Source organism: Asparagus officinalis, chromosome 9 (genome assembly GCF_001876935.1).
Source record: "Asparagus officinalis chromosome 9, Aspof.V1, whole genome shotgun sequence".
Lineage (NCBI taxonomy): Eukaryota > Viridiplantae > Streptophyta > Magnoliopsida > Asparagales > Asparagaceae > Asparagus > Asparagus officinalis.
In genome coordinates this window covers 60679313-60692502 of record NC_033802.1, presented here as the reverse complement: position 1 = coordinate 60692502, position 13190 = coordinate 60679313, and the positions used below count along the sequence as shown (strand labels likewise).

Below are 13190 nucleotides of genomic sequence, written 5' to 3'. Positions count from 1 at the left end.
TGACAACAGTGAACGGTGCAAAATCTGTGCTATGGGATGACGAGATAGGTTCTCTTGAAGTTGGGAAAAAGGTTTAAGTCACATGTTTTTTTATATTAAATTCCCAACTTTTAAATGACCTTTATACAATTACAATGACAACATGTGGTATGCTAGAAGATCGAACTTTGATATATCACATTTTGAAGTGGTTCTAATTTGAAATTAGTCCGAAATGTGAAGAGTCTAGATTTCCCCACTTAATCACCCATATATGGAAGAATCAGATCAACGCATGAAGAATCTAATATAAGAACTAATAATTTCCATATAATAGATGAATCGTTTTACGTTATTTCTTGATCGTTCTAGAAAGACCCTTGTGGGTGTCTTAGAAATTCAAAGCAGCAATTGACATAGGTAAAATAAATAAATAAATGAATGTACTCAAATATCTAAATATCAAGATAAAGCTCAACCGCTTCATGAAATATTAACTAGGAAAGTTGGTAAGTTGTTCATAGTTTACCATTTCTATAATGATACTTATGTCTTGTACGCTATGCGGGAATAGAATGCCCTTGCCCACTTCTTGTTCATGCATACCAAACACAACACCTTTTTAGAAGTTGGAATGCCCATTCACACTTCTCCTTCTTTTCCACTTTACGTACAATGAAATGGTAGGGAATGGGCATCCCACTTAAGTGGAATAAAAATTTTGAAATAAATTCCGAGCATGTCTTATTGCTTTATACTTACCCATATAAACAATAAAACAGATTTTCATTCCCACTTCATTTTCTAGTCACACCCACAGTGAAAATGAAAATGAGCATTCCATTTCAGCACTTTGTTCCACTCCATTCCTGATTTTGTTTCCTTCTCTCTTTGACCCGAGTCCTGCATACCAAACGAGGCGTTATAGGTAATGAAGTATTTGGGCATAAATATGAAAATACTTTTAAGAATTCTGTAGCTGTTCACAACTGCATGACATAAGCTCATTGAACTATACTTTCTAGCTTGTGTGAGCAATAACTTTGGGCAATTAGTTGGTTTTCTAGCAATCCTCATGTTATTTGTGTGGCACTTAACACCAAGGACGTATTCTGGTTCTGTTTTCAGCAGATACACTTAGTGCTTCTCATGAAATATATCTTTTGTTATCCTTATTGCAGGCTGACATTGTCATCATAAATCCTTTCTCGTGGTCTATGGTTCCATTGCATGACTGGTATGAGCCAAACTATCATAACTTTTAGACTACAATTTTACCTTAATTTATATGCGATGTTAAGCTGATCTTGGTTCAAAGACCATAAAACTATAACTGTCAACCTCACCACAAATTTGATGTTTTGGTACGTTAGAAGTCTCAATTTTCATTGCCACACATTTAAAACTGATTAATAGAAGATACTGCTGCCAGTGTTTTCAAATGCGCGCGCCTCATTGCGCCTCATGCGCCTTACGATGCGGGGCGGTGGCGATGCGCCCCACATCTGATGCAGCAGCGCCTTTTGCGCCTCGTGTACATCCGTACTTTGTGTAGGATTCATGTAGTGCATTTCCTCATATAGTTTTTTTTGTTAACATTTCAATCGAGTCTTTATACTTGATATTCCATATCCCAAAAAACAAAATAAATCCATTGGGCTTTTTTAATAACCTTCAATTGAGGACCATTACTAATCCTTAGTTTGGATATAAGTCTTGATTTAACATTTGATTTGAAAATTTATGAAATTTGCTACTATGTTGGGTGTTAGCATTAGAAATTAAGGCAATATATTGTGATTTTGTAGCAAGATATTATTTATCATGATATTTTTTATGTAAATTCTATAAATATGTTCTTTCGTGTTTGATTACATATATTGAAATATTATGTGTGTGGTGTGCGCCTCGCATCACTCGGGCGCGCGCATCGCGTTACGCCTTGCGCATGTGCGCGTAAAGATGCTTTACGCCTCGCATTGCGCCTCGTGCATTGAAAACACTGACTGCTGCCTTGACAATGTTTTGCTTCATGAAAAAGGCATTCAAATTGTCGTGGCATATTATAATATAAAATTATTACCTCAACCAGTGTCACAACTTCAGACTTTTGGCGCATTGGAAGGGACTTCATCTAGTAACTTTAGCCAGTCTGCTAAAAACATTTATAACTCTTGCTTTTATTATTATCATGCAAAGGTCGTTCAGTTAATACAATAGAAAGCAGCAACATTATGCATAAAAAATTTAGCAGATTTTAAGCTGGATGAGTGTGTTCTAAGATAATCTTGATATCTCATCAGGCGATCCAATACTTCATTCTATTGCTTAGGAATGTGGACTAGTTAACAAAAATGTTTCATATTTCATATTATTGGATGATTCAGAAGATTCATTGTCTTTATTAGAAGATACTATCTTTTTTAGTATCCATGTTTATTACTGATTTTCTTCTTATCTAGGATTCTTCTTTTTGGATCTAGATTCTCTACCATCTTGATTGTAGAGAATGACTACAATTAGTTAGGTGGACTAATACTATTGGCTTATCTTAGTGAGTTACACAACTAAAAGTATTTTTATATTATTTTAATGTTTAAAAACACGGTTTTATTATCCGTGCTGTTCGAGAGTGAGTCACGATTAATCAGATTATGCACCGATTAATCAGATTATGCGAAATTATGCATTTTTGAAAATTTTAACATATATTTATAATTTTTCATACGTAAAAATGTATATAATTCATAAAAGACAGAACATATAACTAAGAAAAATAGCAATAAGCATGTGATTGAATAATCAATAACTAAGTAACTAATTAAACACTCAATCCAATGCATCCATTATCCATGCATACATCATAATTAACTAGCTACTCATATAAAAATTACTAATTAAACACTTAAATTAAAATAAAAAGTTATAAGTAGTTGCAAAATATAGTTACCTTCGAAGGAGATGGAGAAGAGATCCAGCGGTGGAAGAGGAGCTCCAGAAGATGGAGAAGAGGAGATCTTGCCGGCGGAGAGAGGGATTGAGGTTTTTTTTTTCACGGAACCATCAAAGCAGAAAGGTGAATAGGCAAATGAATGTGAAGTTGAGTGTTTTTAGGGTTTAAAACACTTGCGGGTTCACTTTTTTGTTTTTAGGGTTTAAAACACTTGCGGGTTCACTTTTTTGGACCCCAAACCGAAACCTATTCATACCCAATTTAAAACTTGTCCGCACACTCTTTATACGCGGGTGAGTATGCATTTTTCTCACGAATATGCGGCTGTCCTCATATTTTACCGAATCAACCCATTTCCAAGCGGAAAGGGGCCGATTCCGCATACTTGCCCGCATATGGGAGCGAGTAAAATGTTTTTTAGAACATTGTATTATTTTGATAATATTATTCGTGGGGTTCACTGAATGTAAGATTTGATTGGTGAGTTGTAGAGATTCTCTACAATCAAGGATGTAGACAATCTCTACGCCTTCTTTTTATTATAGGTTTCCTTTTCTTATTAGAGTTTTATTTTTTTTACATGTATTCTGTTAAAGTGTATAAATTTGCGGTGTTTACCCTCTTCTTCATATCAATAAGAATGTATAACTTTTCTTTTTCTTTTATTTCAACATGGTATCAGAGCAGAATTTTGATCATAGAGAATCTATCCTTTTCTAGACGTTAGGGCCGTCGAGGGGTTTTGTCGCAATTAACGCCTCTACACTTCCTCTCGGCATCTTCGACTTCTACGGCTTTAATTTCATCAACAAACGATTCATTTTTCTTTTCATATTTGTGGGGGTCTTTAGTGCTCCCGTTGTTGGCCACTTCTCCATCAACAACCCTTGCAATACACAAGAACCCTAAATGTTGAAGCTTTTTTATAGAAAGAGAAATTATAGATTATGCAATTGTATCTCATTATGAAGAAAGAGTCTAGTTTGAATTGTGGGACAGAGTTATCAAGGGGAAGCCCCATTGCATTAACCTTGTTATTATGCACTTGTCTTGATAAAGATATTTAATACACATGCACTCACAAGTCACACGTAAGGAAACAACGAAGAGGTGAATCAAATCGCTTCCATAACTCCACCTACAATGGAATCAAGCCTTAGACTTGTGATGCCCCACTAGTAGTTCTACATCGAGAAATTGATAGTGTCTAAGAGGTTTAAACGATAGGTCTTGAAAGCCAATTGTAACATTGACTGATTAATTTTGATAGTAGATTGAGTCAAACCACGTGTTGCACTTAGTAAGTCCCATGGCTTACATTGCGTCAATGAGCTCAAGGGCCCGGAGTGTGACAAACAATAGTAGAGTAGTTAACCAACCAAATATATGACATTAAGTGCTATATAGGGTTAAGTGCTACATCACATGATAGTAGTGAGAGCCACTTCTAGAGTTCGTAGGAGCCATCTATATAGATTGCATCACCTAGCGGTGATATTGGGTTGCGCTAATTGTTATGCCGCGATTAGAACGTTGCATATTAAAGATGGGGTGACGCATGGTTTGAGCCTGAAGTAAAAAGACTTCCGAGATTTTATACATACTAAAAACTAAAAGAGACCAAAACTTCTCAACTCGTAGTTTGAGCCAGAAGATGAACTCCATTGACCTTAAACTAGATGAAATTTGTTCAAAGTGTAGAGCATTTCCCTAGTTTTTTGAGAATATATTATAATAATGATTCTATGTAGGCAATGCATTAAATATTGAAAATATCATAAATATCGGATGGCCAAAATTCATATCGGACTGCAAAAGTCAGCGATATATCGAGCATATGTAAAAAATATCGGGGTGTCATATCGGATGATGTTCATATGTCACATAACATTGTAAAATATAATCAAAATATATTTAATATATTCTAAACATAAGAAATTGCATCATGAATAATAATATACGACGTTTAGAGACAGTAGATACATGTAGAGGTCAGAGAGAGGACATGAACAAAGGAGAGAAATGAAGAGAAGAAGACGGAGAAAGAGGGGAGAGGAAAGTTGAGAGAGATGAGAGAGGAAGAGAGACAGAGGCAATGTTAAAGAAGACACTAGACGGACTAGGCATTTGAGCCAGTGCCTAGAGCCTAGACGTCTAGGCTTATGCCTAGGCGACGCCTAGACGTTTGGCTATTTCCAAAATCATTTAATTATAATAATTAATAGAAACATATATTAAATTATATAAATTTATAAAAAAGAGAGAGCAATCTTAGATCCACAATAAACCATGCATACTTAAAATACTAAATAGCCAAAATAATAACTAATAAGGCTATAACAAGCGCTAGCCTAGGAGGTTTTTTTAATTATAATAATTGATAGCAAATGTTAATGTTATAGAAAGTTTGTGTCAGATTGGTGTCTAGGCAGATTTTTTTTCTTCATTTAAGTGGTGATCGAGGAGGTTTTGCTGAAGGTCTGAGGAGGTAGTGGAGGTGTTCATATTTGAAGGTTAAAGGAGTTTGAAGGAGGTTGGAGGACGTGGAGGCTGACTGCAACAAAGAAAATCACGATCAAGGCTTCTCTTTGCATTCTCAATCATTTCAACACCTTTTCTTTTAACATCATCAGGAACTTTCACACTCGGTGTGCAATTCTCTCTTTCCGGCTAGATGAGCTTTGAATATGCTAATCCCACTATTGAAAGTCTGACTACAATATTTGCATTTAGCCTTGGTGTCGGAGTCAACTCTCACCCTATATGCCCAACATGGATCTTTACCGCCCTGTTTTGGTGTTGGCGGTTTAGTTTACCGCCCTGTTTTGGTGTTGGCGGTTTAGTATACCAATTGTCCTTCTGTTGACATGTTACTAAAAATTACAACAATCAACAAACACTGAATTAGATAAAGAAACTTAAAGCCAATTAGATATTTGCAATTGTATCAAATAATTGTGCATCATGCATGTAAATAACCAAAGTATTGTTTTCAACTAATAGTACAATACACATTCAATTTATGAAATGTTTTGCTTGAAATTGAAATTTATGATAATTTGTATCCATAAATTTCATCATTTTCTCAATTTATCAAAACTGTTTTCCTACAATTTCAATTTCAAGCAATCAATTACATATGAATTTCGTAAATTACAATTCCATTTTCAAACATAATTCATATATTTCAATCCAATTACAATTACAATCACAGTTCCAAGCAAATTTATGAATACTCAATTAGTATTACAGTTACACTTTTAATTTTCAAGCAAGTTTATGAACTCCCAATTTTAATTTAAAATCCAGTTACTAACTTAAAACTAATTTCAATTACCTTTTTTTGACGGGGAATGAGAGAGATGAGGGCGGAGACATGTTGTTGGAGAGGGAGAAGGAGAGACTGACAAATTGACGAGGGAGGAGAGACTGAGAGAGTTTTGAGAAGAAGGAGAGATTGGCACAGAGTGACAAAGATGAGAAGGAGAGACAAAGAGAGTTTGAGAGGGAGAAGGGGAGACTGTAAAGGAGAAAGAGATTGAGAAGGGGAGGGGGACTGAGGAGTAAGACCGAAAGAGAGACTGAGGGAGAGAAAGAGATAGAGACTAAGAGAGATTGAGAGGGAGAAAGAGAGGGAGAGAGATACATACCTTCGTTGAAGCTTAACTTGACTTTTCTCCTTCTAGTCTTCCCTTCTCACTAGGATTTCTTGAAATTGAGAGAGAGAGAGGTTTGCTAATTTTTAAGAGAGAGGGTTTGCTAATTTTTAAGAGAGAGGTTTGCCATTTTTTACCTTTGCTTAGAGGACCTGAAGTGGATGCTCAGGAACGAAGAAGGGAGAAAAGAGGAGGCAGAAATCTTTTGTTGCTATTGATTTGGGAAAAAAACCCTAAAGCAAAGATAAATAGGCTTATTGGGTCGGGTCGGGTTTAACAAACTTGACCCAATAAACTTAAAACCGATTTGGTTGCAATTTGGCCAATTTTTTAGGGCCGAAATGGTGCGCGACATATTCGATTTTTTCCGATATGTTGTCGACATAACCTCAAAAACGCAATATGGTGCGCGACATATTCGATTTTTTCCGATATGTTGTACATAACCTCAAAAACATAATAAGCGTAGAAATTCAAAATATAGTGGCGACAGCCGGCATTTAAAACATTGACTCCAACGACGATGCAATCTTACCCAACATCAAATGGAACGGGTCCTTCACGGATTCAATATCATCGAAATTGATCTCATCTTCTTTAACCTCTGAATCATTATTCCCTTCCTTCTCATTCTTCTCTTCAGTCTCCGATTCAGTAATTGCTTCTTCCTCCTCTTCCTAGAGCAGCGTCTGATTAAAGAAGTTGCGGTGATTGCGGAGTTGGAAGGCAACATTGTTCTTGTCGAGAGACATAATTTTTTTTTTGTGATGAAAGGGTAGGGTCTTGATGTTAAATATTAGGGGTTTGAGCTTGCGAAATCAGTTGAAATACAAAAATTTCATAAGACCTGCCATGCACACATTGTTGAAATTTGTTTGATAACAAAAATCCCACATTAGATAAGACACTTTCAAAACTAATTTTAATTAAATTTCACATTATGAGATCTTACACCCCTTCATGATAATGTTCGTTGGAAGAACTCTTTCATGACCGTGTCCTTTGGAAGAGACCCTTATATTTTTCTAAAGTTTTTCTCTTTCAAAAAATAATCTTATCCAACCGTTTCATAGAGAATTGTTGGAAAACTCTAGGATTGCTTTTATGAAAATTTCAATTTTTATGGTATTTTAGGAGGGAGAATTCACATAAACCTGAAACAAACTTAGACTACCTACTGAGAGATTATTTCCTAGAGGAAAGTAATTCACGCTTCATAAATTTTGTCTATTATGCTTCTATTGTTTTTTTTCTTATACAAAATCATGAGCTTTCAAAAGACTAAATACATTTTTTTTGAGAAAAACGTCCTCTTTTATATTTTCACGCTATAATTAGTTTTATTTTGTCTTTCTCCTCTTTGTTACTATTCGCTCCCAGGTCGGAGCTCCAAAGGCCTTAAATTTGTTTTTATTCTTTCGTGATTTCATCCTTTTAAAACTCTAAATTGATATTTTCTTATGTAACACCACCATGACGGTTAGGGTGGAAAAATAAAAATATTTTAGAGTTTTCTATATTTCTTAAATTTGGGGGTTAAGTGAAAATTTTAAAATATTTTAGGATTAAGTGAAAAAACACTAAACATATTTGAAGTACTCGTTTTGTAAAATTTGCCTTGATATGTTAGGTTGTGATATTGATCTTTGTTCATCATAAAGTTCTTCACCAAGTTACGACAATTGGTATCAAAGAGTTTTTTGTTCATCAAAAAGTTCATCACCAAATTACAATAATTGGTATCAAAGAGATCAATTTTAGTTGCTTCCTTTTAAAGATGATTATCTATTCTTACTCCAATAAAAAAATTTAATCATGTTTTAATCATATAGATGAATACATTAACAATGTGTCAACGGAAAAGTTACTTATATCTTTTACATTTACCTCAAAATATTTCTTGACTGTAAGCTAAAATTCGTCGTAGCTTTGTTAAATTAAATTAACTCCGTTCACTATTAAAACTAGCTTGTATATGGATACTATTAAAAAACTATATTGGAAACTTTCTATTTAGGAGGGACAAATGACATTTTTCAGATTTTTTAATTATGGATAGTTACAATTTGCTTAGAATTAACATAGATTTAATTATTAGAATTTTCTACTTTTTTCTTAAATGCTATCGATTTCCCGAGGTGGGGCTACTATTGCGGCGCCATAAGACTTCTCGCAGACAATTGACATGCATGTCAGCACTTGCGTATTTGCCTCTCTGACTTCAGTGTCATTTTAGCACTTTATATTGATTTGCAATGGATCGACCCCTCTTGTTTGTTGCCGTCCCACTGTTCCCCAACCTCTCATATTTGATGACTTTCTATGTCTGTTCAGTGTCTTCTCGAATCAACCTCAGCTTTATGAAATTTCAGCGGTATTCTGACTTCGTATATTGACAAGCAACAAACAAGAATGTGTGTCTGACGGCAGCAAACAAGAGGTTGATTCGATATTGGCTTTGTACTATTGTCTTCTCGATATTGATCGATATTGACTTCTGTGTGCCTACTTGGGTGTGTACGTGCTCGTATGTGCATGTGTGTGCCTGTGCGATCAGAGTCATAGAAGTTTGTTATTAGCTAAAATAAAGAACCAAATTACGTAATTGCTAGTATATTGATGAGCTTCACTAAATGTCTAATGCACGCACAGAGACGTGTGTATGTGTGTGTGATTAGAGTCATAGAAATTTGTTATTAGTTAAAAGAAAGAACCAAATTATGTAATTCCTAGTAGATTGTCTAATACACTCACAAATACCATCAGATACATGCATATGTACACATACACAAGTCCATGCATGAATGCATTAAGGACCTGGACCATATATAATGTCTTCTCAAGATAATATGAACTTTCAGTTACTGGCCCATTGCACATGTTCACAGGCCTGCTATGGGCATCCCTGATGGAAAGCCCCTAGTTGTTTGTTTCTGTTTTCTAAAACACATCCACTTAGGCAATCTATTATTTCCAGAATGCTAAATTTTCATGTCTTGAAACGTATACATGTGTGTGGTGTACATATATATACAGAGTTAATGAAATTTATACATTTGTATGCTGCCATGTGTGCCGTTATACCAACTACCAGTATGTTATATTCAATGAGAATCTAGAGAGGAAAGATCTCATAACGCAGATGCAATTATATATTGAGAGAGATTGGAGCATCATATACTTGTAAGTAAGAGTAAATAATTTATCCTCTTGATCTACCCCAGACCTAGATGCTCCTTCAACTATATTCCAGTTATTTCCCAAGACTTGTGGACGTCGTTCTCAATTCTATATGTCCAAATCATTTGAACAATTTCATCTTATCTCAAATTTCTCTGCTGCTTCTTAAAAGCTGTTGCCTTTATCCTATGTTTTGCATGTTCTTTCTACCTCGAAATGCTCTCATTCAATAAGATATTTCCTAAAATTGTGGGTGGGTTGCTGGTCATATAGCCATTGTGTATAATTTTCTATTTTCTATTGTAGTTAAGTTACTAATCATTCATGCAATTTTTTGACAAACCCTTCTATGATAATTTTTTTTTAACTAGCGCCGTCATGACTGAAGCGCAAAAGATGACTAATTTCTTCCCCTCAGTGAGTCCAGTACATTATACGTAGAAGTAATGCAAGTTATTATTATTTTTTCCTGATGATGGTACTACAGCTACCCACTTGGTTTCTTGGTTTTAATTCTCTATGTAAATTTTATTTCCGTTTTGAGGTATTAATAGTTGATGGTTGAATTGTGCAGTATTTCCAGTCTTGTCTATTGCATGCGAACTGAAAATATTGACTCTGTCATGTGCAATGGTCAGTGGATTTTGAAGGATCAAAAGATATTGAATGTCAACGAGGTGATGTATTTTGATATTATTATGTTTAATCCAATTGCACCTTTAAGTAATTTCTTGATTTTTACATTTATATGTGCTTGTTTCAATCTAGTGTTAAAAAAAAATCAGCACTATAAATGATTGTTTATTTATGACAGGGCACTTAAATAAGAGCAGAAATTTATTTCTACAGGAGCAAAAACTTCTTGGAATGATATTTTCTTTGCCCAATTTCCATTTCATGGGTTATCAAAATATTTTGCTTTTAATCAACGTCAGTTCATGAGTATTAGCATTGACATCACCCTTTTCTATCGTGCAGGCTGAAATAATCTCCCAAGCAATGAATGCTTCCAAAAACCTCCTAAAGAAAGCAGGGATCACACTTCCAAAGAGGATGAATTACATGTGATGGTTCTGTACATATGTAACTACTCTCTTTTCCTCTTTTAATAATGTTTGTATACATGTAATTGTGTCTTTACATGTATAACTATCTTTTGTGTATTATGTTAATGTGCAACTACCTTTTATGTATTATATGAATGTCACATGTATAGCTTTCTTTTGTGTGTTATGTACATGTTTCACGATCTTTTATGTATTTTATTCACGGCGTATAGCTATCGTAGAACCATTGAATAATTTGCAAAGCTGAGCAGACTATCTGCAGAATTTAGAAATTAGTTATTTAGCTCTGCTGCTGTGAGAGATACAGATGCATCAAATATATATGTTTTTCATGTAAAATTGAACTATCTTGTTCACTCGAGAGTTATAACGTTGAAGCGCTGTCATGCATTATATCAGTTCAAAACATGAGAGTCCGGGGATTAATTTATTGAACCAAAAATAATTCTTTTTTTACTCATCAATTACTCCATGGAGAGAGATAAATGTAGTGTTTTTCTCCATAAAATGCTCTCCGATAACTAAGAAGCTGCAAATTTGCTCTATGTACGGTCATAACTACTTATTGTACGTATAGAACGTGTACCGAATTCAATCGTAAGAGATGTAGAGTATATTTGTCTCCTAACTCATAAGAAAAATTTCTTTCAGGATTGCGGAATAAATTGCCATGTTGGTACTTGTATGCTCATCTTACCTGCTTGGTATTTTATATAGCCCCGGTGACATTTTGGTATTATTTTCAAGTCAAATGTGCAATTATATCCTAATCGCCGCTGATGGAGAAAACTTGTGAAACATCACAAAATGCTATTAGTGCTATCTTATATTCATAACAAAATTGGCAAAAGATTATTTGGCACATTGGTATAATGCAATACTTGTGGCCAAGCTTATGCAAGAATGTTGATTCCACTACAAGGATGCAACTTTTTGGACAATAAAAAAAAAGGAAGAGAGAAAGGCATTACTTACCTCCAAATATACTAAAGATAAAGATCTAGAGGCTGAAAAGTACTCGAAGAAAAGAGTTTCTCGTGTTTTTTTTTTAAAAGGCGAAGTTGTGGGTCTAATTGCAAATTTGGCTTAAAAAATATAACGTATCGACAGAGTTAGAAATAGACACCAACCCACTAACACGGATGTAAATATCAATCTGGTAATTTAGCTTATCATTTGGACTTGGTCTTAATAACAACATAAACACCTATAGTTTCAACTACGTTGCACTTGCATACCCTTACTTATTTTTGGCAGTGCTTATGTACCCTAAAGTATAAAAAACATATACTTATGTGTACCCTCACTTGTTTTGATAACACTTACACAACCTTTTAAGAGTCAGAATGCCTGACTTGTATATCTAATATCTAATACTATTATAAAAGTGTGTTGCCATGTTAAAACATTTCTTCCAATAATACCATCAGAAACACATATATGCATACATCTCTAGCATATCCATACATGCATACATTAAGATATATACATACTTAATTTTTCATAACCTCCCTATTTATTAGCATCAAATTTTTATTTAACCACCCACTAATAACATTCCCCCACCAAGTCTTGACATTACACACTAATAATGAAAAACGTTACAACTATTCATCTTCTATAATCACTATAAATTACTATTATAACATTCCCCTACTAAGTCTTCACATTACACACTAATAATGAAAAACGTTACAACTATTACTCTTCCATAAATCACTATAAATTACTATAGAATCTTATAAAATTTCTCTAACCAAAATTCTAACTCTTAATCAAAATTTATTCATATTGAAAAGTAAGAAGACACAACTACAACACTTACAAACCGCAAAAAGTGTGAGTGTATCAATGGTAACATCACTGGTGGAGTACGATCAAATTAAATGAAGAGATGGTAGTGGAAGCATCGGTGTAACAATTTAGAGAGCAGAGAAAAAATCGGTGAAGGCGACAAAGAAGGTGATCCTGTATTTTATCAAAATCTGCAGCTATTTCAGTCATAAACTAATTGGTTTTTTCCCCTTCCATCTTCGTATATGTTTTTGCCTTAGCATGTAAATTGGTTTCTAACTCCTAGGCATGTTTGTAAATATTCTAAATTGTTTGTATAGTTTGGTTGAATCTCTTAATGCATTATGCTTATTCTCGGGATAAAGAAAGCTTTGTCCATGACAATGCATTATAAATGTAATTGCTTTCACTCTATATGTGTAAATGGTTAATTTTCGTTCTATGGTCACTATGGCAATACATTGATATTATTGGGTTATAAAGGACAAATAGAAAGTGCAGGAAGATCAATTTAGAAAATGATATAGTTAGTTGGTCCTGAGGATGCTTATAGAATGGATT

The 13190-nt window shown here is 34.3% G+C and overlaps 1 protein-coding gene across 1 annotated transcript in view; it reads left to right on the top strand.

Annotated features, from left to right (window-relative positions):
* The window catches only part of LOC109823894 (5-methylthioadenosine/S-adenosylhomocysteine deaminase-like), an 18630-nt gene extending 7569 nt beyond the window's left edge, over positions 1-11061 (top strand). Inside the window, 4 exon segments of the mRNA XM_020390325.1 lie at positions 1-71; positions 1161-1216; positions 10343-10445; positions 10747-11061. The exon segment at positions 1-71 is cut by the window's left edge and continues 11 nt beyond it. Coding sequence (XP_020245914.1) covers positions 1-71; positions 1161-1216; positions 10343-10445; positions 10747-10836 — 320 coding nt within the window. The 3' untranslated portion in view covers positions 10837-11061.